The 25,566-nt window shown below is 37.7% G+C and overlaps 1 protein-coding gene across 50 annotated transcripts in view; it reads right to left on the minus strand.

Moving 5' to 3' along the window:
• Positions 1 to 25,566, minus strand: part of NRCAM (neuronal cell adhesion molecule) — a 154,546-nt gene that overhangs the window by 51,390 nt on the left and 77,590 nt on the right. For 24 of the 50 annotated variants that reach the window (XM_051608851.1, XM_051608856.1, XM_051608867.1 and 21 more), the window contains 10 exons: positions 18,905 to 19,092; positions 16,540 to 16,557; positions 14,673 to 14,778; positions 10,932 to 11,128; positions 9,900 to 10,022; positions 9,351 to 9,521; positions 8,852 to 8,908; positions 6,475 to 6,586; positions 4,406 to 4,590; positions 3,009 to 3,140 (listed from right to left, as the gene is read on the minus strand). In XM_051608851.1, the coding sequence (XP_051464811.1) occupies positions 3,009 to 3,140; positions 4,406 to 4,590; positions 6,475 to 6,586; positions 8,852 to 8,908; positions 9,351 to 9,521; positions 9,900 to 10,022; positions 10,932 to 11,128; positions 14,673 to 14,778; positions 16,540 to 16,557; positions 18,905 to 18,995 (1,192 nt within the window). In that variant the 5' untranslated portion in view covers positions 18,996 to 19,092. Of the gene's footprint in view, positions 1 to 3,008; positions 3,141 to 4,405; positions 4,591 to 6,474; positions 6,587 to 8,851; positions 8,909 to 9,350; positions 9,522 to 9,899; positions 10,023 to 10,931; positions 11,129 to 14,672; positions 14,779 to 16,539; positions 16,558 to 18,904; positions 19,093 to 25,566 lie in introns of those variants that run through there. The other 26 variants (XM_051608900.1, XM_051608860.1, XM_051608859.1 and 23 more) reach the window with 6 other exon arrangements.

The raw sequence follows: 25,566 nt of genomic DNA on the forward strand, positions 1-25,566 counted from the left end.
GATTTCCCTTTTGTAAAACCATGCTGAATATCTAAGCAGCAAAACACAACAGATTCTGCAGCAGTATAAATAATGCAGATCTTGACTGTTAATTGAAGCACAAGGCAAGGCAGACTCATGGCCTGAACTTTCAATTGCTACTTGCCAAAATAATTCTAATTGACTTCAACAGGAATGTGCATGTGATTTCAAACTGCTCCTGTGAGCAAAAATAAGGAAGTTATGTCCTTGTAAATCCCACATGTCTAAAACAGCTTTCTTTTCAGACATGCTGGAGTTTTTCTTTTAAGCATTATTGTTGAAGAAAATCGATGAAAATATTTCCAAGAAACCTAAAATCTTCCTTTAGAAATATATTTTTACTCTGATTAATATAATCTGGAACAAAATACACACCATTGCAAATTTTTTTTCATAGGTTCTTAGGATGTGCTACATTCTCCTTTATTCTTCCTTTTTCCCTTTTGGCATTTTAAGTGTCACCCTTTGCCTGAGATATGGACGAACGGTTCTTTCTTCAACATTCCCCCTTCCTTTTCTGACTCTATTATGGAAAAACAAAACCGGAAGAATTAAGCATCTCCCAGTTGTGCTTTCCAATAGAAAATTAAAGTATTGCAAACAGATTACTGGGCCACAGGAGGCACATTGTGGGATGTATGATGACAGCAGGGCTTTGAAATTCAAATGTAGCTCTCTTTCTTTGAAATCCTGCCATGGGTGTAACTCTCTCAGCACTGCCCTGAAGCTGAAACAGCTGCTTTAGTTTCCTTTACAGTGATTCACTAATCATTCAGTTGGAAGAGGGGCGACATTCCATAATTTAGTAACAAGTGAACGAAAAAGCACACTGCACTTGGTAGTTTCAGGACTAGCATTTGGAAACTCAGAATAGTACAAAATCACAAAAAACCTAAGAACAGCACTTTCTGTCATCATGATGCTTCTCTTTCTTAGATGCCCTGACAGACTCTGTGTACTTGGAGCATCCAATCAACTTGCAACAAATTATTTAAGGTGGATAAAACTTCAGCTTTTCTCAGCAGTGAAACTGACCTTTAACATAAGGCTGAAATACCCAGTTACTTATTTCCTGTGTTTTCTTTATTATTTCTTTCCTACTAAGTAGGAATTTACTGTAATTTGAGTACGTAATTTAACTAAAGTCTTGAATGGGTAATTTTTACTGAGTTCCCTTCAATAAAACTCTGTGTACTGATTCCTCAAGACGAGCCAGCCAATATATGCTCCCTCATGTCTGGGAAATTCAGTAGCACCCTACAGCTGCTTCTGAAAACTTCGTTTCTTAATGTTTGACTGCTATCCTGCAAAACAGCAGAACACATCATTCCTTTTCTGGAAAATGTACTTGTCTGTCATTTGAACAGCACGTTCTACAGCTTCGATAAAGAAGCAGTGCAAGACAAAGGTTAATCTCATAGCCAGGTGAAAAAGCTTTTACTACTCAGGAGGCCTGAAAGGAAGAACTAAACTATCAGAAAAGCACAATAAAAATCTCCTCAAAACAAAAAACCAAAAGTTAATTATAACTATCCAGAAAATAGTAAGTAAGATAAGACCACTGAAAAACCAGAAAGGAAAGAGCAGGACAAGTACCAGACTTTGATTATTAGTCATGTGCTGTATTTATGTACAAGGTACACAATACAAAATTACTTTGCTGTTTTCCTGCTTTCCCGTAATACTTTGTTTGATGAGGTGGTTAATGTCAACTTACAGAACTTATTCAACCAAAGGAAACTTCACATTTTAAATCTCAGGCTAGAAATCTTGACTCACATTTAATTAGCGTTCCTGAAACAAGTTTTTGCTAAATATTTCTGTTTCAATATATATCCTTACTTTTCCCCTCAGTTCAGTTTAATCTCTCTTGTATCATAAATGTTTTTAATATCTGTAGTGAGGGTTTTTATTTACATGTTTCTATTTCCTATATTCTAACTGTAGAGAATCCCCCTCATTGTTCCACATTCCATGACATTTACTTTATCAGCAGACCTAAACATCTCCTGAAGCCCCTGGAAGTTACACTGTCATACTTTCAATCGGTCAACACAGACCAATATTTTCAAGTACATTGTCTCTCACTAGTCAACAGGGTATATTGTTTTTATAAGATGGTTTCGTGAGAGAGGAAGGATAAAGGTAAAAGAATCACGTGTGATTTTATGGTACAGGCTGTGCTGAGTGCCAACACAACAGACAACATACTGCAGTGTCCTCCAGCAAGTTCTCCCCAAGTAAAATTGTGCTATATATAGCAGCTATCCTGCATCTGTCATGCAGTGTTGCCAGTCATAACACTGCAAAAATTAAGTGACTTGATCATCAATTCAGCATCTCTTTTCTTCCCCATGCACACAGAAACAGCTGTTTTACTGCCTTAGGGGCTCCTTTTCTTTGACGCTGGCTTGGCACAAGCTGTTTGCCAAGCACTTGCTGATGTATTCAGTCAGTTTTGCTGCTCCTGCTTTTTCATGCTGAAACCTGGAAGGCTCCAACATACGCTAAATTGCAAATCCTGCAAAAGTGTACATCTTCTGTATAGCCATAGACATGAGGACTTGACTTTTTAAGTCACCTTTGCAATTCCTAGACAAAATTGCTGTTGCTGTGGGGTGGCAAAGGAGAGATCTAGCAAACACAACTGCACAGAAACATAATGGTAAATCTACACCCTAGAAATATCCTTACAAAAAGGGCATGGTACAGCATTGGTACTACAGCTCCATCTCTACAAGGATACTACCAGCAGAACACCAGGCAGAATAACCAGGAGTACAGTCACCCTCAAGCACTTTAGAGACACATTTTATTGTTTCATTTTTATGAACCACAGGCTTTTTTTCACTTTATTTATAATTTACTACTACCTGTCAAGCAAAAACTACTCAAATACATGGTCCTGATTTATATCTGAAAAAAAATAACCCAGTATCGCTCATATTCTCTTACTCATACTCCTGTAAGATAATTAAGAATCTTACTTGCTATGGGAACGCCATTTGCTAACCAGCTTATATTAGGCTTTGGGTTTCCATTAGCTCTGCAGATCAATGTCCCATGTTCTCCAGGAGACAAGACCAAATTTCTGGGTGCTGTTATCCAGTATGGGGCAGCTGGGGTTAGGAAGAGAAACACAGCAATTGTTTTCCAAAATTATGTACAGAAAATAATAAGGTAAAGTCATGGTAAACAGAACGTAATTCAAACAAGGAACGTATAGATACAGACTTACATTTACACTGTTAATTTCTATATATTTGTGTACATATATATGAGTGTGATTTAAAGGTTTAGCTGGTAGATTATACTTTGGGTAAACTGAACTATTGGCTACTCATTCCTTTAAAATTCTGAGAAAAGCTGTGAGAGGTTCTTTGCTTCATTTAGGGCTTCCTGCTTTGAATTTAATTGGCCTTTCCTAAAGAACACAAAATTTATCTGAGTATGGCATTTGTAGAATGGTCTTTTGATAATTTTGGAGATACCCATGCTCACAGTAGTCAGTCTGTTAGAAAAGAATTTAGGTCTGATTACATAAAAAGAATTCACATCAAGGGTGGAATAACCACAAATAGCATATGTTATCACATATTGCAATTAAATTTCAGATTTTAGCTTGACAAACAGATGAAAATAGAAAATTGAACTTCTGTTCTTAAAAAGGAGATTGAATATAATAAAAGCATGCTAGTCGACAGCAAAATAAATGGCTACTTAGCATGCAAAATAAGCACTACAGTTGATTATTGCAATGACTAATTAGCTGTCATTCAATTTTTTTGTTTGTTTCATGGTACTCAAAATATATTTAAAATTCCTACTTGGAAAAATACTGCAAGTGTTTTTAGAACTAGTAAGACATCACCTTGGGTAACAAACATGAAGAAGATAGAAAACCAGAAATGTCAATTAAGACAGAAAAAGGAAGTAGAATAAAACTGTAAAACAATAGTAAAAAAATAAGAGAAAGAATCTGCGCTATATAAATGAAGAGAAGAGAAGATGGAGAAAAAAAGGAGGAGATGAATAGACGTGGCAGATGAAAAACAAGGGAAAGCAGGAGTCTAATGATAGATAATCAAAGAATCTAAAATAAATGTAGCACTGGTACAAGGTAAGAAATTATTTTCCTACTGTTACAGCACAATCTCAGTGTAGCCTGATGCTTTACAAAAGGACACATATTTAAAAAAAAAAAGTTATTACAGATAGTAAAGTCCTTCAAGTGGTAGAATTCAATTGATTTAATGGTAATTTATTTAGGTTTATTTTTACCACTACCATTCATCTGTTCAGCTATATTTTATCCTAGAAAGCTTACTTCAGTCTTATATTCTGGACACTGACAATATTACATTAAGGATTATTTTAGTATTACCTTTCACAGTTACTGAAATGACATGATGAGCAGAACCTAATGTATTTCTTGCTATACATTTGTAGTTCCCAGAGTCAGCTTCAGAAACATCTATAATCTTGAGAGTTTTCTTGAAGTTTTCAAAAAACGTTCTATTGGCAGGCAGTTCTCCACCCTCTTTAATCCAGCGGATTACTGGTGTGGGTCTGGAGAGGCAAAAGCGCATATCATATTTAGAGACTGGGAAAAAAGAAGATGAGAGTTCAACACATTAATTCTTCTGAACATATATTTTGCAAATAATTAAGTGCCTTTACCCAGATATTGGGGCACCTCCAGTAAATGTGCAAAATATGCCAGCATTTGTTTCTAGGAAATGACAAGCCTCACTAACACTGTCAATGACCATCTGTTCATAGCCTTAATAATTACAGAATACATTTCTCTGCTGGTTTTTCTGAAAACTCCGATGTTAATAAATGAACACAAGTATATTTCAAATCTTATTGCACTTATACTACTAAACTGATACTCGTGCTTAAAAGGAAGCTCCTGAATAATGACAAGTTTATAATTGTTCTTCATGCGAGCCATATCCTAATTCTTCATGAACATCATTAATTTTACAGCAGAATTTCAAGAGGACAGAAATATTTCCTATGAGAAATCAAGAAAATAACATCAGTGCTAAATCAAGTATAGCTACTTGTCACGGCACCATGACTAAATCTTGGCTATGTTGTGCACTGAAGTTGAAAGTTGTCCAAACACATGGAGATACACTGTTAAAATTACAAGAAATTACAAGGTGTTGTTTAATGAGTAGAATGTCTTCTCTCAGATTGTAATGATTCAAGGCCAATATTTCCTTAGCAGTTTCATATTACATATTTTATAGGAGAGACATCTAGCAAAGTTTACTTTTAGTTATGGTATCAGTAATCAGACATAGTTGTGTTAAAAAAAAATCTGAATCTGGCCCTTTGTAAATAACTATGTAAGCTTCCCTCATTGAAGTTTTTTAAATCTCATGATGTCTACTGACAGAAAGCCATATAACGTAGAATATTCTATTTTTCCCTGTTTTTATCCAGCCATTTTCTGGAATTCGGATCACTGAATACTTTTATTATTGTCAAAAAGCATGTAACTTTATCGCAGATGAAGACTGGGATGCTACTCCCACTCACAGTTGTAGTTTTGCCAGTGGTGCCGATACACACACCTGAGCAGACCATCGCTGAGACAGAAACACTGCTCGAGCTCGTGCATGAGCCCTGTGGAGCTTATGCAAGTGAACATACATGCACAACGCTGTGCTGCATCATTTACAATTATTACCTCAGACCATTCTGCATTATATGCCTCTGTGCATTGTAAACATGTTTACAGTTCCTGAAATAGGTACTAAAGATTTTCCACTTCTGCACTAACCAATCTATTCTCAGATTTCTTCCTCAGAATGAAATGGAATTAAGATCAAATTAATTCATGAAGTTAAATTGCTGTTCAGCAATTTTCCACTTGCACAATAACCAGCAGAAGCAAAGTTGCATTATATTGAAGAAACAAGTGCCAATTAAACTCAATTACAATGAGAAATTGGATGTAAGGAGCTGAAGGCACGTTCTAACAATTCCCACCTAGCTGATCTACTAAGTAATCATAAGCATATGTAAGCAGCTATTTCAGATTAGACCAACAGATTCTTATCTATTTTTAGATAATATGAGAGCATAATGACTGCAAATGCAGGGAAAAGAAAGAGGCTTGACTCCTGAGTGTCATTCTGCAGACGCATGTCTGAGTTTACCCTATGGCATTTCTTGTTTGTGTCCTTCTAAAAAACAATGGTACAACCTGAGTCCTGTGCGTAGTGTTTGGGGATACAAGAAGGCAGAGGCTGTATTCATGGTTTTTAAATCTTCTGATGACCCAGTAAATAAATGGTGGACTTCCTTGAAAGAACTCTTTCCATTTTACATTTCTGTTTCTTTGAAATACCTAAGCTTAACACCATGGTAACATTTTAAGCATCTCTGAAATGTTTCCCTGTTTCTGTGTTTTTATTTAGATAAAAAGTAACTCACAATCCTGCTGCAATGCACTCCAGCAAAAGCACATTTCCTCTGAGTTCCACTTTGGTACTTGTGCTACCTGTTGGTGTTAGAAGAACTGGCGGCCTCTCTGTCACTGGCTTCGCTGGAACAAGAAAAGAATAAAATAATTAATTTCTAAATTTTATTTTAATACTGGTCAAATGCATCCATCCATTCATCCTCACATTTTGGACAGACATTTTTCTCCACATGGGCCATTTCATTAAAAATCGTTGTGTTACACAACTACACAGCTCAACAAATTAGGATTTTGACAGACATAAACACATCTCAACCTGTTAAATGCTGGAATTTGAACACATACATGAAAAATGTTGTTATTATTAAAGACGAAAGACATTGATACATAGTTTTTACATAGGCAACTATGCAGCCTGATGATGGATGCTGAGCCTTAATACCAAGTAGCCCCAACTCCCTTCTGCAGAGCTATTACGGGCACAAAGAGGTCACTGATGTGAGTCATAGATCAACACTGGAAGTTACCAAAAATTTCTGGGCTACATCAAAACACAAATAAAGCAAAGTTATTGTATTCAGAAACATAAACCAAGGGGATAAAAGGCACACTCCATATTGCAGTCTGCTTGTTTCAGTATTTTCTAGACAACTTTAATTCAAGCTGCTCCCCAGTCTGGTAATAGAGAACCACTGATTAATTCACAAGAAATAACCACAGTAAACAGACATCTATAAATATAAGACCCATTTCTGACATTATGCTCTATTGGCTTTTGAAGTATTATGGTATTTCATGCGCCTTTATGGCAGTCAGAATAAGAGTGCTTTCTGTAATAATAGAGTGCTTTGTCTAAATACTTTAATATTCTTTTATAGAGATTTTAAAATATTAAATTGCTCTAAAGTACAGTAGCAATCTGAACAATAAAATCATACAATCACAGAATAGTTTGGGTTGGAAGGGGTCTTTAAAGGTCAGCTAGTCCAATCCTCCCGCAATGAGTAGAGATATCTTCAATTAGATCAGGTTGCTCAAAGCTCCACCCAATCTGACCTTGAATGTGTCCAGGGATGAGGCATCTATCACCTCTCTGGGCAACATGTTATGTGTTTCACCACCCTCACAATAAAAAAATTCTTAATATATCTAGTTTAAATTATTGTATTTTTAAAAGGCATGAGCAGAAACATAATAAACTCTTGTTTACTAGGATAGAGGATTTACTGATAGATTAACATAAATAGAGCACTTAATTTTAATACACTGTGTGCTATGGATTTCTTTAAAAATTAGAACACAAACAGCTCAACATTAGGAGAAAAGGGCAGACTAGAGTCAAGAACACAGCTGATAGTCAAAGGCAAGAACTAATCTACCCAGTTTCAGCACTGCTAAGGACTGCTGGCTCATTTTGCAAGACTACAAAAATTCACAATTACTTCTGGTATTTCTAAGTTGTGAGCCAACAGAATGATGTTTCCCTCACTACCTGTAGCTAATATATCATTCTGTATACAGATACATATTTAATGTTTGTTTCTAAAAGGCATTTATTTATATACAGATAATTAAAACACTCTGTGCCACTGTTTTATTTTAGATTCCCATAAATTATGGTTTACTATGTACAAAGCCTCATTTGACAAGGAAAAAGACAAAAACAGAATAAGTATTGTGTATCAAGTGGGGAGTCCAGAAGTACAAGTTTTTGGATCACAGTTGATCCAAAGTCAGCCTTGCTAAACACACACACGTAAGGAAGGCTTTAATTCACAATATACAAGACTGCTCAACAGAGATTAATGTAAAGATCAGCTTAAATATCAGACAGACAAAACTCATCTTTCCCCTACAAAGTTGTTATACAGATAGTATTATAGTGTTTAGATTTTAACTAATTCCAGTTTTACACTTATGAAATAGGTTAAAAATGAGTGGTACATTGAAGAAAATATTACATGTGAAGTGCATCTGTTAAATGCTTAATTAATGTTACTTATTATGCAGCATGTGATATCAAATAGTCCTAGTGATAATGAACATACCAAACTACTAATTTAATTGGAGGAAAATAGAAAAAAGCAACACAGTACAGAAGAAATCAAATGGACAATTTGTAAATTCTGCCCCAGTGTGAAAGGACTCATTTATTATAAGAGTTTGTATTTTTTATGAGCCATATGTTACAACAACATTGAAACATTAAATATTTGAAAGGATCACACTGTGCAGTCCCTTTCTAAAGCATGTATTATCACCAGCACTAATAGCACCTTTATTAGAAACTGAAAAGGGAGCAAAAGGTTAAGTAGCCATGGAGGTGAAGTTAGTTAACTAAATGCTACTGTGAAACAGGGAGCATCAGTGGGGACCAGTATAACTCACCACCATAAATATCAGTGTCACTCAAATTAGCAGCTATAGTGTCATTCAATGAATCCACTGAAATAAACAGAATATCATGAAGAATGCATACAAGAGGGATAAATCAAAGCACTGGGAATCAAAAGGTGATGATATGGCCATGGTGAGTTAATCAAATGATTGATTAATTTGTTTCAATAGTTACAATAATCATAAGAATGTTATATTCTTGGACACGAGTATCTTTTTTTACACGATATCTTTTCAATATTTTAACTCTTACCAATATTTTTTTTTTCAAAAGAAAGGGCCTGATAAAGAGAAAAAATCACAACTTCAAATATGAATTATATGTCAAGAAAACCGGAGATTACATTTTAAGTTTATACAGTAATGGAATTTCTCATTCAGAATTATAATGACAAAATCCCCTAGCGTAACACTGCGTAACACTGGCCAATAACCTGAGAATTCTGGATAAATACTATGTAACTATGTTATTAGATAATGCAATACCTACTTGAAAAGACTTTTACAGAAATGGGTTGTTTCTGCTGTATAGTTTGAGTATGATTAAATCTTGCATAGCAGATATAGTCCTCTCGGGTGTCTTCTGGTTGTACATTTGAAAAATAAAGGTCTCCATTTAGACCCTGGGAAACTCTCTCACTTTGAGGCAGCCTTTGGAAAGCTATGGGAAAACAAGAACATATTTATTTACATTGTAATACACACTCCATTGTTATCATCTGCAGACTCCACATTTGTTCCATTTATGCTGTTTCAAGGTTTGTAAACACGTAGACCTTCTGAAGTTTCCTCTAGAGCTCCCTTGTCTTCCCACTCTTCCCCAGTGTGATAATTTACAACTTACATTAAGATCTCCAGCTGCTTTTGGCTTCATGCTTTTGGGCTGCATGTCTGCTTGTTTCTTCGTTTCTACAGAAATGGAAATTCTTTGAATTTTAACTTAGAAGGGAACTCCACCATCTGTAGGCTTGGTAAGCAATGGTCAACTACATAGAAAAACTGCAAAAGTAAACTAATTCTTCATGAAAAACAAACTCACCATTATCCATCCAAAATATTATAGGTGGTGGTAAGCCAACAGGGGGTCTGCAGTGTAGTACTAGTGAATCACCTTCTCGAACCTGATTTGGTTCTAGTTTTTCTTTCGTCCACAAAGGAGATCCTACAGAAAATAATTTTGACAAACATACAAACGATGAATTGACAAAATTTCAAAAATTGTAAGGAAGAAATGCATGTAATATTCCAGAAAAACAAAATAACTGCCTGCATCAGAAATTTACATCCTATCTCATTTATTAAAGATTTAATTTTTGTTCCTTTTTATGTTTTATTGTGAGAAAATTACATTTTCTTTAAGGCATTTTGTACAGCAACAACTTGCTGAAAGTATATTCAACTGTTTCCAATTACTTTGGCTACTTACTAAAGGTTCCATAACAGTATCCTGGAAAGTTTTAACTACAACAATGAAAAAAAAAAAAAAAAAAAGCAATGCACTACATTAGGAAAAAAAGGTAGACCTGCCTTAAACAGCATTACACAGTTTTATTAAAGCATGTGAAAGCAGCACATTTTAAGCTAAGAAGCTTGAAAAACTGATCTGAGATAAAAGTCACACCAAAAGCTGTAGAAATAGTCTACCATTAATCAAATTCTCTTAGCTTTTATCTTCTTTATGGTCCAAATCTGTTCTGTACAAAAGCCATTATAAAAAACTATGGAATATATACACAAGAAAGAGAATTGTTCTCATCAATCATGTCCATTAAGGATTTAAATACTGTAATTTTAACATCATATAAACAACACAATTTTAAACATGATAAGTCATCCAGGCTTATTTAAAAAAAAAATAAGGAAAGCATTTTAGTTATTCAATTTTCTAAGGAATATTGGAGAGAATATGTGATACATCATTAAATCTGATTATCAGAAGCTATACAATACCTTCTAACACAATCATTTTGACAATTAAATTTTAAGACACAAGAAAAAAAGCAAAACATTTGTAAGAAAATAAGAAAACCAAAGTGTTTCACATTTTACAATTATTAAGAGCTTCACTTACTTGAAGGCCTTATAACAATATTGTTGGAAATAGCTGCTCCTCGTTCATTCCTTGCTGTACACTGGTATACGCCTTCATATGCTTCTGCCTTCCCACCATTCATAATATTTACTACAAGGGTCCCTGAATTTGGTTTCATTGTTACCTGTGCATCTTTATCTATATCAAAATGAGTTCCATTGCGTGTCCAGGAGAAGCTAAAATAATAAAAACAAAAAGAAAAGTTTCTTCTTCGGTTGCATTTTGTAGATTGTAGGGATAGAAAGAAGAAAAAGTAATTTTCAATAATATATGGTATTTTTTTCTTTAGCAGGTAAGTAAGACTTCTTGCCAAACTAAATTTGCTAATAAAGTAATAGAGCGCTTAGAAGAAATCTGACAATACTTTAAAAGTTGTTACTTGTTAACAGCTGAACTTGTTAACAGCCATTTCAAAGTCAATATTTTTAAAATAAATTACACTAAAATATTCTGAAGTTTACTGCATGTGGAAAAGAACTGATTTTTGTTCTACTACAGATAATACAGTAATATCTGTGAGAACTGATATTGCTAAAGCTGCATTAGCATTTCCATTAGAAAACCTATTGTTGAAATTATTTCTAAATCTGCCTTTAAAAACTTGCTCTGGCCTGAAACATGCCATCTCAGGTCTCAGCAGGAGACCATTTTTAAAATTGGTTTGGCTATTTTTTAAGTTATGCAGGTGAATTAAAGACTGTGTGGTGAGTTTGATTTATTTTAACTACTCTCAGGCAAACAACCATAATAATTTATATTAAATTTGCAGTCTTGTAGCCCAGAATTGATCTATTAAATTTATTCTGGTGTTACTCAAAGCAAGGATGTTTTTGAAAAGTAGCCACGAAAATTGAAGACTATTAGAACTCAAAACAAAACTTAAAAAAGCATAGATACACAGTGTATGACTTATACCACCACAAACATCAATTTATTTCTATGTGTTCTTAATGGCCAAAAGGATATTTACAGAGAGCTAGACCAATGACTGTCAAGTGATCAGCACTCACAAGTTAAATGTTGTGAAAAGGAGTTTTCCTCATTATTACATTTCAGCTTTGCTGTATATGCTTAATGATTAGAATGCTTCCTAAAAGTATAAACATATATGGTCCTAGAAAATCTCCAATTTTAAGTATAGAAGGCCAAGACTGGACATTCTATTTGCACTTTGTGATGGAGGAGAGCAGAACAACTGGACATGACCAGCAGCACTGCACCACAGTGCAGGGTTTTTGTAAGGACTAGCGTGCATAGTGAACCAATAGTCAACTCATTTCTTGTGGGTGAAACTGCTACCAGTAACACTGAAGGATACAGAGAACTGAAATGTAGCTTCAAATGAGATGCGGCAAACGTGCTGCAAAACCGTGAATATGAGATACCTAATTCGAGTAGCAGCACATTCATAAGCCTTAACGCCAGCTGTTCTCACCAATGAGAAATCACCTTGTTTTAACAAACAATTCACACTCCTGGCTGAGAAAGATCATCTTCAACTTCTGCACTCTGAAGCAGCTTAAGTTTCAACATCCATTTGCAGATCATGAAGGCTGATGGACCAGACTAATTATTGAAATAAATTATTTGGATGTCGTATCTTTAAAAACAAGCAAAACTAAGCACAAGCTCATAGAACTCATTAAAAAATTCTACACTTAAATCCTGTCACTTCCTCTGTAGCAGGGGAGGAAAGTGAGACACAGGTTTGATGGGAAAGAAACTGCACAGCAAAGAGCCTTCGCCCACAACTCCTATGTCAGTCTCACAGACAGTGCTCTTAGTCTCCTGGGTAAATCCAATCCAAAAAAGGTCTTCAAGAGAAATATGTGCAAAAGCAATACAAAGCACACAAAAACAATCTCATCCTCCAGGTCAACACCCAGACTCTTGAGAATGGCATTGTGCCTGCTATATTAAAATGCTGGTAAACAAAGCAGCTTTATGGCACTTCTATCATTAACAGAACACTAGAAAAGGTAACAGTATCACAGATAATCTCCATCTTCTCCATTCTGCTGCTCAGCATGATAATGACCATGATCCCAAGGCAACCAGAAGGAATATTGTAGAAAAAACCCTGGTTATTCAGAAGAAGTACACATAATGAATTCTCTTTGTGTCTGAATGAGCAATTATGGACTGACCTTGCTAGTAAGTTGTACCATAACACTACTGACAACAGAGAAATGCACATTCCTCTTTTTAGTCTCTGAAATCAGAAGCAGTTATTAGCAATGCCAGAATCACAGAATCACCAAGGCTAGAAACGACCTTTAAGATCATCAAGTCCAGCCTATGACCTAACACCACCACACTGGCTAGACCATGGCACGAAGTGCCACATCCAGCCTTTCCTTGAACACATCCAGGGATGGTGCCTACACCTCTTCCCAGGGAAGTCCATTCCAATGCCTAATCACCCTCGTGAGGAAGTACTTCCTAATATGAAACCTAAACCTCCCCTGTAGCAGCTTCAGGCCATGCCCTCTTGCCTTGTTGCTAGTTGCCTGGAAAAAGAGCCCAGCCTCCATCTGACTACAACCTCTCTTCAGGTAGTTGTAGAGAGTGATAAGGTCCCCCCTGAGTCTCCTCTTCTCCAGGCTAAACAACCCCAGCTCCCTCAGCCTATCCCTATAAGACTTTCCATCTAGTCCTTTCACCAGCCTTGTCGCTCTCCTCTGGACCTGCTCCAGCACCTCAATATCCTTCTTGAAGTGAGATGCACAAAACTGGACACAGTACTCGAGATGAGGCCTCACCAGTGCTGTGTACAGGGGGAGAATAACATCCCTACTTCTGCTGGCCACACTATTCCTGATACAAGCCAGGATGCCATTGACCTTCCAGGCCACCTGGGCACACTGCTGGCTCATGTCAACCAGTTGTCAACCAGTACTCCCAGATCCCTCTCTGCTGGGCTGCTCTCCAGCCACTCTTCCCCCAGTCTGTAGCACTGCCTGGGGTGATTGTGGCCAAAGTGCAGGATCCTGCACTTGGTGGTGTTGAATTTCAAGCCATTGGCTTCAGCCCATTGACCCAGCCTGTCCAGGTCCTCCTGCAGCTTCTCCCTCCAGCAGAATGCATCATGGCTACCGCTAGTATTTCCAGGTACTCAGTGTCTTCAATGAGTAATTCAGTAAAACTGAAACAAGGACTTAAAATGGAAGATGATCAGAAATCTCATCTATACACAGGGTTACACTTTATGCCAGGCGCAAAACCTACAGCTATTAAATATACATGGTAAATCAAGTCTATTGATCATTAAAACTGATATACATTACACAACATCCAACATAGTTCTTACATATTTCATTAAATTTTCTTTATTAATGTTGCATTGAATTTAGTCAATGTCCATTGTTCTTAGACACTGTGCCTAAATCTGGAATATAATCCAGGTCATAGTGATTTCCATGAGGCTTTACTGATCTGCTCCTGTAATAATGGAGATCTATTTTTTTGTTAGAGCTTTGAGAAGAAAAAAAATTACTACAGTTACTTGATTACTGCAGAAAAGTTTGAATGTCAAGGATGAGAAGAGTCAAATTTATGCCACTATTTGGTTACATTACAAAGGCAGGAGAAGTATGCATACGTTCCTCCTTGTGCAACCACACACATATGCATATACTTTTAGTTTACGAAAGTTACATTATTTTCCCTTAGTTCTCCTATGCTGTTAGGCCAACAAAAGCAAAACAAAATACTACTAACCTAGGAGGTGGCTTTCCTTTTGCTTCACACTGTATTACAATATTCTCTCGAGGGTCAACAATGTAATCTTTTGGAGACTGCTGAGTTATCGTAGGAGGTTGCAACACTTCATTATGGAACATAAGAAACAGAGAGGAATTTAGCAATATTTTCAAAGTATGAACGAGACAGCTTTGTAAGTAGGGAAAGCAGAATTGCAATTAGCAGTGAAATCATTGAGTGAGATCAAAATATCCTTTGTATTAGGAGGCTAAAGCCCTCTACTCTTGTAAATCAGTGTAGCTATACAAAGCTCCAACTGAGCTATGCTGATTTACAGCGGATGAAGATCATGGCCAAAAATTTTTAATGGATATAATTTCTACACATCAGATTTTAACAAAACAAAAGGACCCAAATTTTAAGTCCAATATATCCTGAATGAAGGTTTGTGAGATGTATACCAACATAAAATGCTTCTTAACACAAGAAAAAAAAAATACATTGCTTTGTATTTCTAAACATCGTATGTATTTCCAAATTCCGTATGAGTTTAAAGTTTTCACACATTTGTTGTGCTCAACATACTGAATTAAGCTATAAAGCATGCTTTTAGGCAGTACTTTTCAGGAGTAAAAAATGTGTTAGAAGTAAAAGACTGGAAAAAATGACAAAAATAGTAACTAGTTTCCAAATAGACTAAACATGTATGAAAAGTCTAGTACTTATTCTCCTTAAAAAAACAAACAAAAGCATTGCCAGTCTTGTGAGTTGCCCCAGGAGGAACAAACATTTCACTTTTTTGATTTATCAAGTACTCTATAATGAGTGGCACAAAACAGAATTAATGCACCTGACAAACTGTTTGGTGCCTTCCTATTTGAAGCAATTTATAATGTTATTTTCTATGCCAACTTTTCAATTTTAAAAATCCTGTTTATGATATTAAAATAGTGAGAAATGTATCTTTCTCAATATTATTAATCTGTTTATAGTTTATTGTCACCTAAAGGAACCAGCTTAATAACATGCCTGTGAACATCCCTGTCTAAATGCTGTAAAATTATCTGTCCAGCAATACACTTCGCTGCTACTTTGGGGTCATTTCTAGCCATTTCAGCAAAATATTTCAATCATTTGGGTTAGCTGTGCTATCATACCTCATTCTAACCAGTTAAAATTCTAAAACTGGATTTTTATTTTAAGCCTTTCCTACCTACAGAAGGAGGTAGCCATCTGTAAAGCCCTAACCACAAGAAATAGCCAGGAAAATAAAATCAGATCATGGAATCAGAATGAGATATAGCAGCTAAACAGAACAGGACAGGCCATGCAGAGCTGGGTTTCAGTCCTGTTCCTCACTGCAAAGAGGAAAGTGCTTAAAATAGGAAGGTGACATTTTACCTAGATGAAGACTTTTTGTGTATTTCTTTGCAGAGACACTTTGAAGACAGTCTTTTTCCCTCTCAGAAGCTGTTCTTGGGGTCAGTACATGAGAGTAGGTTTACTTAACTGTATCCACAGCTTTTTAAGAATATAAAATTATCTCCAACTCAGACATGTAAAATAGTATACATTTATTTAAATGAATTTACTTCTTATCAAATATATTTACTCCTGAAAGTAGTAGTACAGCATTGCTCATGCTGATACTGAGTAAGGATTTTAATGTTCAGATAGCACACAATCAAAAATCACACCATTAATTTGTTCAAAATATCACAACAATGATTTATTTCTGAACACTGCATGCATAACACATCTAGCTACAGCAAACCAAATTATCAACAAATGTCAGAATCCCACATTTTTGGACTGCAAATTCAATTTGCAACACAGTATTAGTTTTCAGCAGCACACAGCCTAGTTTTGGTGGACAGAAACTTACATTCTTCTAGAAGTTTTGCTTTTATTCCCCCATCAGAATCGGCAGTTGAATGGATAAACGGAGATTAAAGAGAAACATTTGTTAGTTAAAAGAAAATTAGCATTTATGAGAGGGATAAGTATTGCTGACAAGTAGTTTGGTCACTGTTAAAAAGAACACATTTAAAACATTTAGCACTATAATCCATGCAGTGATTCCTGGAATTCCAGCCACGATTTCCTGAGTATCAGATATTACTGCATACATCTCAAAGTTCATGGTATGAGAAACTTTTATAAAGTGTTGACTTTTTAAGGGCAATCATGGTATGTGATTTTGACCTTGCAAGGACACAAAACGCTGATACTGAGGAGACAATAAATCAGAATTAATGGACTGCATTGTCCTCATGCTGCAGTCAAAATCAATCCACCCATACAATCATATGCAAGAACAAAGAGAATGCTTCAGGCTATAATTATTCTTACAAAGACAAAAGCACCTCATTTGATTTGATAGACAAGCAATCCCTTTTGGTTTGAAAAATAATAAACAAAAAAATCATTTTTGTTGTCACGTCTTCATTGCTTACTTCGACTATTTTGCATACGTATCTCTTCAGCAATCATGTTTTAGAGCAAGTCAAACTGCTTTTGGCCAGTTACATCATCCCTTGTGTACCCTGAGGCACTGACATGCAGAGGAACTGCTAACATGGATGAAACCTAAAGCTTCAAGTAACCAAGTAAATTCTCACCACCAGGTCTCTGTGATGGGTATGCAGGGAAGACATACAGAAAATGTAAGTTCTTCCCTTGTGGTGCTCTTCCAGAGCCCATTCTAACCATTATTTATTAAGGCAATAACATCATTAGAGATGTAATTTTGGTTAAGGTTATTTTTAGCTTAAAATTCAAGTATGTGACTTTATCTGACCTAATAAAGTTATTAAGTATTATGCAGTACGGAACAAGTTAATTGAGAGTTAATGTGATAACATCTAAAAGGGCTACTCTTTTTGTCTGTTGATACCCTTCTGGTTAATTTAACCTGAAGTGCTGCTCTGTACAACAGATATTAAGAGTGGTGCACAATTTACATTATTTTCTAAATTGCAGGATGGGTTTAAAACACAATTTCTAGCCTGCAAAAATATTTAGGTAAAAATATTAAGTTTAGAAAATAAGATCTTCATTCATCAAAATTTTAAAGCAGTTTTTAAGCCACAGTTAAGTGTTATGAAGGCATTCACAGCAAAACAAGTCTGGTTTGATTCAGAGATATTGATCTTGTTACAGAAATACAGGTCATTGGTTTGAGAGGCTTGTAAATGTGCAGGGGAAAAACCATCAAAGCAGTTGCAATTTATGCCAACGATTATTGAAGAAAACCATGCATTTATGGAAGGTAGAAAGGTATCAAAAACATGGGGGTAAAGAAAGCCATGCAGATTATAATGGCACATGCAAATTTCCTGATGATTTAAACCATCAGCCTAACATCAGCCCTAATGTTCTCTACTCTGGTAATAAGCTTAACAAATGAACAGTCACTGGGAGGTGCTGATTTCTGAAAACGTTTGATCATGCTCATCTTAAGAAAGTAACAACCTGATGCATTAATAAATTCATAAATTATATATTAGGGCTACAAAATGCAGCAGCTACTATTGCTTCCTTTTCAGCATGGAGTGTTAAAAGGTCCCCCACTAACACACTCTTACATGAGACAAGAATTTCAGATCTTAGGATTTGCTCTGTTATGGGTGTTTCCTTACTGGTTAATGCTACAGCTCCCTGCTCAGCACACAGGATTGTAACTTGAAAGTCAGGCATTTAACTGTTTTCAGAATCTCCTTACAATGTCTAAGAGCCTAACTTACTCTTCTGGATCAAAAAAAATAAGAGGTATCCCATGTCTCAATTTAGATATTTGAGTCTTTTACTAGATCTCCTATCAGCTCCTGGAAACCTCTTAGAAGAAGAAAAAGGGTAATTTTTTTACAGCAGCTAGGAATTGTGCTAGGGTTTTCATCAAATTTTCAATATGATCTTAATTTCACAAATAATTCACATTTAAATGGACTTCTCCATCCTTCATTTTCATCAAATAAAGTGTTCATTCAATAAAACCACACTGAAGTGTGAGTGTTCATGAGAATAGTATGTCAACCCTTCTCAAGTGAACAACCTAAGTAATTTCAATCTGCACAGTTTTTAAAATCTTCAGTAATTACTGTAAATATTCATAACCACAATGTCCTGACTGAAGTGAGCAACCACACTCCATGCTTAGCTCCATGTTGGCATTATCTTCATCCTCTTATACAGAAATTATTTAACTAAACATCCATTATCCTGCACTTCTTTAGCAGGTTAATACTTACAGTCAAGAGGTACATCCAATGCAGAAATCACTTGGCACAGAATGAGGACCAAGGAAGCTCTGCTTGCATAAATGCTCTTCTTTTTCATCATGATGTTAGGCTGTATTGAGTAAATCACACTGAAGAATGAAGTTCAGCTTCATCAGACTAGGTAGCTTGGAATAGTTACGTAAATACAGACAAGAAACCTGGTAAATAAAAACAAGAGGATAGTAATATGCAGATACCATGGAGAGTTGAAGGACCACATCTTAATAATATTACAAAATACCAACAGTCTACATATTATATCCAGGGACAACAGTTACACCACATCCTCTAATGAAATCCAAGCAGAAATCCAGAAGTTCTTAGGACACCTAGATCATAATACTTTCCTAAGGAAGCTAGTGAGCAACTCCTATAACCTAATGAATGAAAATGAAAATGCCTCTCCTAAGAAGGATAAAGCATCAGTCCAGCTATTTAAAAACCAGTATATACTAAAGATAATAGTCCTCTGAAGTAGATTTAGGAGATTGAAGCTCTGAATGCCCACCTACACTCTCTTTTAAACATCCTGCAAATTTTTGCCAAGTGTTCTTTCAGGCATCTACCCCAATCAAAACATGTCTGGCCACAAATTTGCTAAGCAAACTGTGGGATCTTCCTGCAGCTTTGAGTTGGGTAGCTTAGTTTCTCCCCACCTTGAAACTCTTCTAAATAGACAGCTGACTACAGAAGATTTCACAGATTGTCACACTGAGGTGCTAGCTTATGTAGTGTATAGGAACTGAGGCTCCTATTCCTGGATTTCTGGTAACACCCAAAATACGTAATATTGAAATACTTTGTCATTTCTAACCTGAACACCCAAGATTTAATTAACTGGTAGCACACTATCTAACTCTCTTCTTGTCCTTTCTCTGTGAAGAGATAGCAGAAATGAAACCTCAGGGAAATCTGTCCTTTAAAACGTGCTAGGTTTTCCGCCTCAGCCAAGCATGAGAGATTATATTAACCATGGCAGAATGATTCTGGCTCCCTCCTTCGTTTTAATGCATTCAGGACCAAGGCCTAACTTATACAAATGTTGAAGGAGTAAAAACTAGCTGCCTGCAAGCCCCATCATCCTCACCAGTGACCTACAAAGAGCTATAAGAATAGAGCCTTAGAAATTCAAATGGTGCATTCTCAGTAAACCCACACCAGCTAAGATGACACACCGGTCAGAAAGTTCTCAGTGATCAGCACGAATTTACCTTGAAGAGAGCACTTCCTCAGCTATGACTACTGATGTGAAACACAGTGCTATCAAGTCCACAAGGAGTTAAAGTTGCAAAGAAGTAGCTGCCTTACAAATGTTAAGTATAGCTGTATTTGTGCTTCCTGAAGTTACTTAAGCCAGCCTATGGTAAGAATTTCCCTCAGTCTTCAGGTTACAGCAGAAATTATGTCTCTTAATTGCTGCTGTAAATGGTCTTTCTCTTTTTATAGTCGTCTGAGCAGGGACTGGAATTGGAAACCAGAACTGAACTGTAAAGCTCAACATCTCATCACAACATAGCACATCAAACTCCTTGATTCTTACTGTCACTTTCTACAACAAAAATGATTGTTTCAAAATAAAAACATCCCAGCAGGTTAAACTCCTAAAGGTGTACTGCTCCTTGGAGTAACTGGGAGCTGCTGACTGGGGCACCATGCAGGAGCGCAAACTGCTTATTCACACTCAAAACTACCTGCACATCATAACAAAACAATTAAGTATTTGTTACGGCAGATTAAAAAGATTACAAAACTCATCAGAAGAGAGAACACCCGAGTCCCAGCCTTTGCATAATTATTTATACAAATGGGAACTGCAAAAGTAGAAAAGGTGGCAAGCCTAACTCCAAAACTACACCAGAAAGGGGTTAAGGCATACAGCAGGGAAGCATGACAAGTACTCAGACTTTCTGAGCAAAATACACTGAACTTTTCTACATTTCAAAAGAGCATCCTAAAGCCCTGAGGATTTAGCTGTGGAGGGGGACAAGTGATTCCTCCATCACACTTTTGGCACATACAGTTTCCTAGGCTCCTATTGCACTGTGTAAGGGGAAGGAAAAACTCTCCTCTTGAGAGTGCCTGGGAGCACTCCAGTGTGTTTTTCCAGAGACAAAGTGCTCCCCAGAAGAGCTGATTTTGTTCCACTGACTACAGCTGCCTGCTCTTCTCCAGTTAAAGTTCTGAGGTTTGGTTCTCCTGATCTTCATGTCATCACATTACTACAGCATCACTGCAATTAACAAGGTGCCCTCACTGTACAATGTATTCGACCCAGGATTTACAAACACTCTTCAAAGTATTCTACAAGTGTACCTTGACTTTTATTTTTTCTTCTACAAATAAAATTTCAGTTCTTAGGAAACTCTGAGAACTTGATTATCCACTTTATTGTCTTGTTCTTTCACCATGTAAAATGAGTATTACAGTGATTTGAGAGTATTTTAAAGTAAATTGCATTCCCTTTGAACAAGTACAAATGAAAACACAAGCAGTGGTGAATCAGGCATGTGCAATTAAAATGACTGTGAAAGTAATACCCTTGAGAAAATGCCTCAAACTGTCTACCTCTGCTACTGCAATGTATCAGTAGGCTATCTATTGAGGCTACTGCTGGGATGTTGGGATCTAATATTGGAATTCAAGAGGCAGCACGCAGCGTAAAGCTGGGCTTGCACACTGATTTTGTCATTCATAGAATCATAGAACTATTCAGGTTGGAAAAGACCCTTGGGATCACTGAGTCCAACCATCATCCCTACTCTACAAAGTTCTCCCCTAAACCATATCCACCAACACCACATCCAAACAACCCTTAAACACATCCAGGGATGGTGACTCAAACACCTCCCTGGGCAGCCTATTCCAGTGTCTAACCACTCTTTCTGTGAAAACATTTTTCCTAATGTCCAGTCTAAAACTCCCCTGTTGCAGCTTGAAGCCATTCCCTCTTGTTCTGTTGCTAATTACTTGTGAGAAGAGACCAGCACCAACTTCTCTACAATGACCTTTCAGGTAGTTGTAGAGACTGATGAGGTTTCCCCTCAGCCTCCTCTTCCGCAAACTAAACATTCCCAGCTCCTTCAAGCATTCTTTGTAAGATTTACTCTCTAGGCCCTTCACCAGCTTTATTGTCCTCCTCTGTACTTGCTCCAGCACCTCGATATCTCTCTTGAACTGAGGTGCCCAAAACTGGACGCAATACTCCAGGTGTGGCCTCACCAGTGCTGAGTACAGGAGGACAATCACCTCCCTACTTCTGCTGGTCACACTATTTCTAATACAAGCCAGGATGCCATTGGCTTTCTTGGCCACCTGGGCACTCTGCTGGCTCATATTCAGCCGCTTGTCAACTAGAACCCCCAGGTCCTTTTCTGCCAGACACTTTCCAGCCACACTTCCCCAAGCCTGTAGCATTGCCTGGGGTGGTTGTGGCCCAAGTGCAGGACCTGGCACTTGGCCTTGTTGAAGCCCAGACCATTGACATTAGCCCAACAATCTCATCTATCCAAGTCTCTCTGTAGAGCCTCCCTATCCTCATGCAGATCAACACTCCCACCTAGCTTGGTGCCATCTGCAAATTTACTGATAATACACTCCATGTCCTTATCAAGATCATCAATAAAGATGCTAAACAGAAACGGTCCCAACACTGCACTCTGAGGAACACCACTTGTGACTGGCCACCAGCTGGACCTGAATCCATTGACCACCACTCTTTGGGCCCAACTGTCCAGCCAGTGCTTGATTCAACAGATCGTGTGCTCATCCAGGCCAGAGCAGCCAGTTTTTTTAAGAGAGTTCTATGGGGTACCTTGTCAAATGCTTTTTGGAGGTCCAGATAGACAATATCCACAGCCTTTCCCTCGTCCAATAGTGGGGTCATCAGGTCATAGAAGGAGATCAGGTTTGTCAGGCAGGACCTGCCTTTCATAAACCCACGCTGACTGGGCCTGATCCCCTGGTTATCCTCTATATGTCTTCTAATAACACTCAAGATGATCTGCTCCATGACCTTCCCTGGCACCAACGTCAGACTGACAGGTCTATAGTTTCCCGGATCCTCCTTTCTGCCTTTCTTATAGATGGGTGTCACATTTGCTACCCTCCAGTCCATTGGGAGCTCCCCAGTTAGCCAGGACTTCAGGTAAACAGTGGAAAGTGGCCTGGCAATCACATCTGCCAACTCTTTCAGCACCCTTGGATGTAGCCCATCCGGTCCCATAGACTTGTGTGTATCTAAGTGGTGTAGTAGGTCTCTGACCACTTCCTCTTTCATTGTGATGACCTCATTCTGCATCTCCTCCCTTTCTCAGAGAGGAAATGTGCCCAAATAATTACTGATAGAAAACATTTAACTGAAAATTATTTTATGTTTGTCAGGACAACTGGGTGCTCTTGTTGGATATATTAAACATTAAATCCAACAAAATTTAGCTTGAAGATTTGTGCAAGACATCTGACACTGATCCACATGACATCCTGGTCTCCGAACTGACAAGACATGGATTTGACAGATGGACCACTTGGTGGATAAGTAACTGACTGGATGGCTGCACCCAGAGAGTTGTGGTCAATGGTTCATTGTCCAAGTGGAGGCAAGTGACACGTGGCGTTCCTCAGGGGTCAGTATTGGGACCAGTGCTGTTTAACATCTTTCTTGAACACACAAACAGTGGGACTGAGTGTATCCTCAGCAAGTTTGCTGACAATACCAAGCTGTGCAGAGTGGTTGACATCCTAGAGGGAAGGGACACCATCCAGAGGGACCTTGACAGGCTGGAGAGGTGGGCCAGTGCCAACCTCATGAAGTTCAACAAGGCCAAGTGCAAAGTCCTGCACCTGGGTCGAAGCAACCCCAGGCACAAATACAGGCTGGGGGAAGAATGGCTGGAGAGCAGTCCTGAGGAGAAGGACTTGGGGGTGGTAGTAGATGAGAAGCTCAACATGAGCTGCTAAGTGTGCATTCACAGCCCAGAGCCCCAGAGTGTGGCCAGCAGGTTGAGAGAGGTGACTCTGCTCCTCTGCTCTGGTGAGACCCCACCTGGAATACTGTGTACAGCTCTGGAACCATCAGCACCAGAAACACATGGAGCTGTTGGGAGGGTCCAGAGAAGGGCCACAGAGATGATCAAAGGGCTGGAGCACCGCTGCTATGAAGATAGGCCAAGAGAGTTTGGGCAATTCAGCCTGCAGAAGAGAAGGAGACCTTATAGTAGTCTTACAGTACCTGAAGGGGCCTGCAGGAAAGCTGGGGAGGGGTTTTTCTCCAGAGAATGTAGTGCTAGGACAAGGGGTAATGGTTTTAAACTGAAAGAGGGGAGATTTAGGTTAGACATCAGGAATAAAATCTTCACCATGAGGGCAGTAAGGTGCTGCAATAGGTTGCCTAGCCTAGGGAGGTTGTTGATGCCCTCTCCTTGGAGGTGTTTAAGGCCAGGTGGGATGAGGCTTTGTGCAGCCTGGTCTAGTGGGAAGTGTCCCTGTTCGTAGCAGGGAGGTTGGAACCTGATAGTCTCTAAGGTCCCTTCCAACCTTACCCATTCTATGATTCTATTAATAAAACAGCTGCTGACTAGAATGAAACAATGCTTTGACATAGCATCAGCTGCTACGAAATAAGGCCAGGCCTCTGAGTGCAGATCAATGTAAAGGCTTCAATCTCAAAACCTGTGATGTTTATACACCATATTGCCTTTTTCTTCAGATAGTTTATTTAAGAACTCTTGTAACTCAGTCATTTTGTCCTACACTTTTCATAGGAGAACATACATATTTTGACAGCTCATTCAGGAAACTATTCACCAGTCTGTACCAAATAAGATACCTACATATCGCTCATGTACAAAACAAAAAATAACTTGTTTTATCTTCTGTGCTTCTTGCTGAGATGCTGATTGTGAGTGAAAATATGGACTAAAGGTTGAAGCTACGGTGTGGCAAACAGTAGTCAAAGTAAATATGAATGCATAAGCAAAGTATAACAGTTTATCACAGTATATTATCAGATTTCAAAGGGAGGGCTTTTATGCAAGACAGAAGAACAAGGATCAAGTGAGAGAAACTGACTTTCTTTTGACTTTCTTTTTTCAGTGCTTTTTTTTTAATATATTATGAGTTACAGAAGGACACAACTCCAAGAATGAATGCACTAGTGAGCCTGAGGTACAACATATACCAGCAGCACAAAACACAGTTTGGTGCCTGTTTTCTCTTTGTTGTGATTCACATGTCTAGACACTTCTGGCTCTAAACAACACTAAAAGGTAGTTTGAAAACACTGAAGGAGCTAGGAAAAACAGCATACATATGGAAGTGATCAGCTGGGAGGCAGAATCCAAAACTGCTTTTCATAATATAAACCAAATGGGACAGGGACACTCTTCTTGATTTTAAGAGCCTAAGAACAAATGAATAATAAAATTATCTGGGTTGGAAAAGACTCTTAACAACATTGAGTCCAACTGTTAACCTAGTACACTGCCAAGTCCACGACTAAAACATGTCCCTAAACAGTACACCTACATGTCTTTTAAATACCACCAGGGATGGTGACTATCACTTCCCTGCGCAGCCTGTTTCAGTGCCTGACAACCCTTTAACTGAAGACATTTTTCCTAATATCCAATCTACAC

The sequence above is a fragment of the Apus apus genome, chromosome 1 (assembly GCF_020740795.1).
Source record: "Apus apus isolate bApuApu2 chromosome 1, bApuApu2.pri.cur, whole genome shotgun sequence".
Lineage (NCBI taxonomy): Eukaryota > Metazoa > Chordata > Aves > Apodiformes > Apodidae > Apus > Apus apus.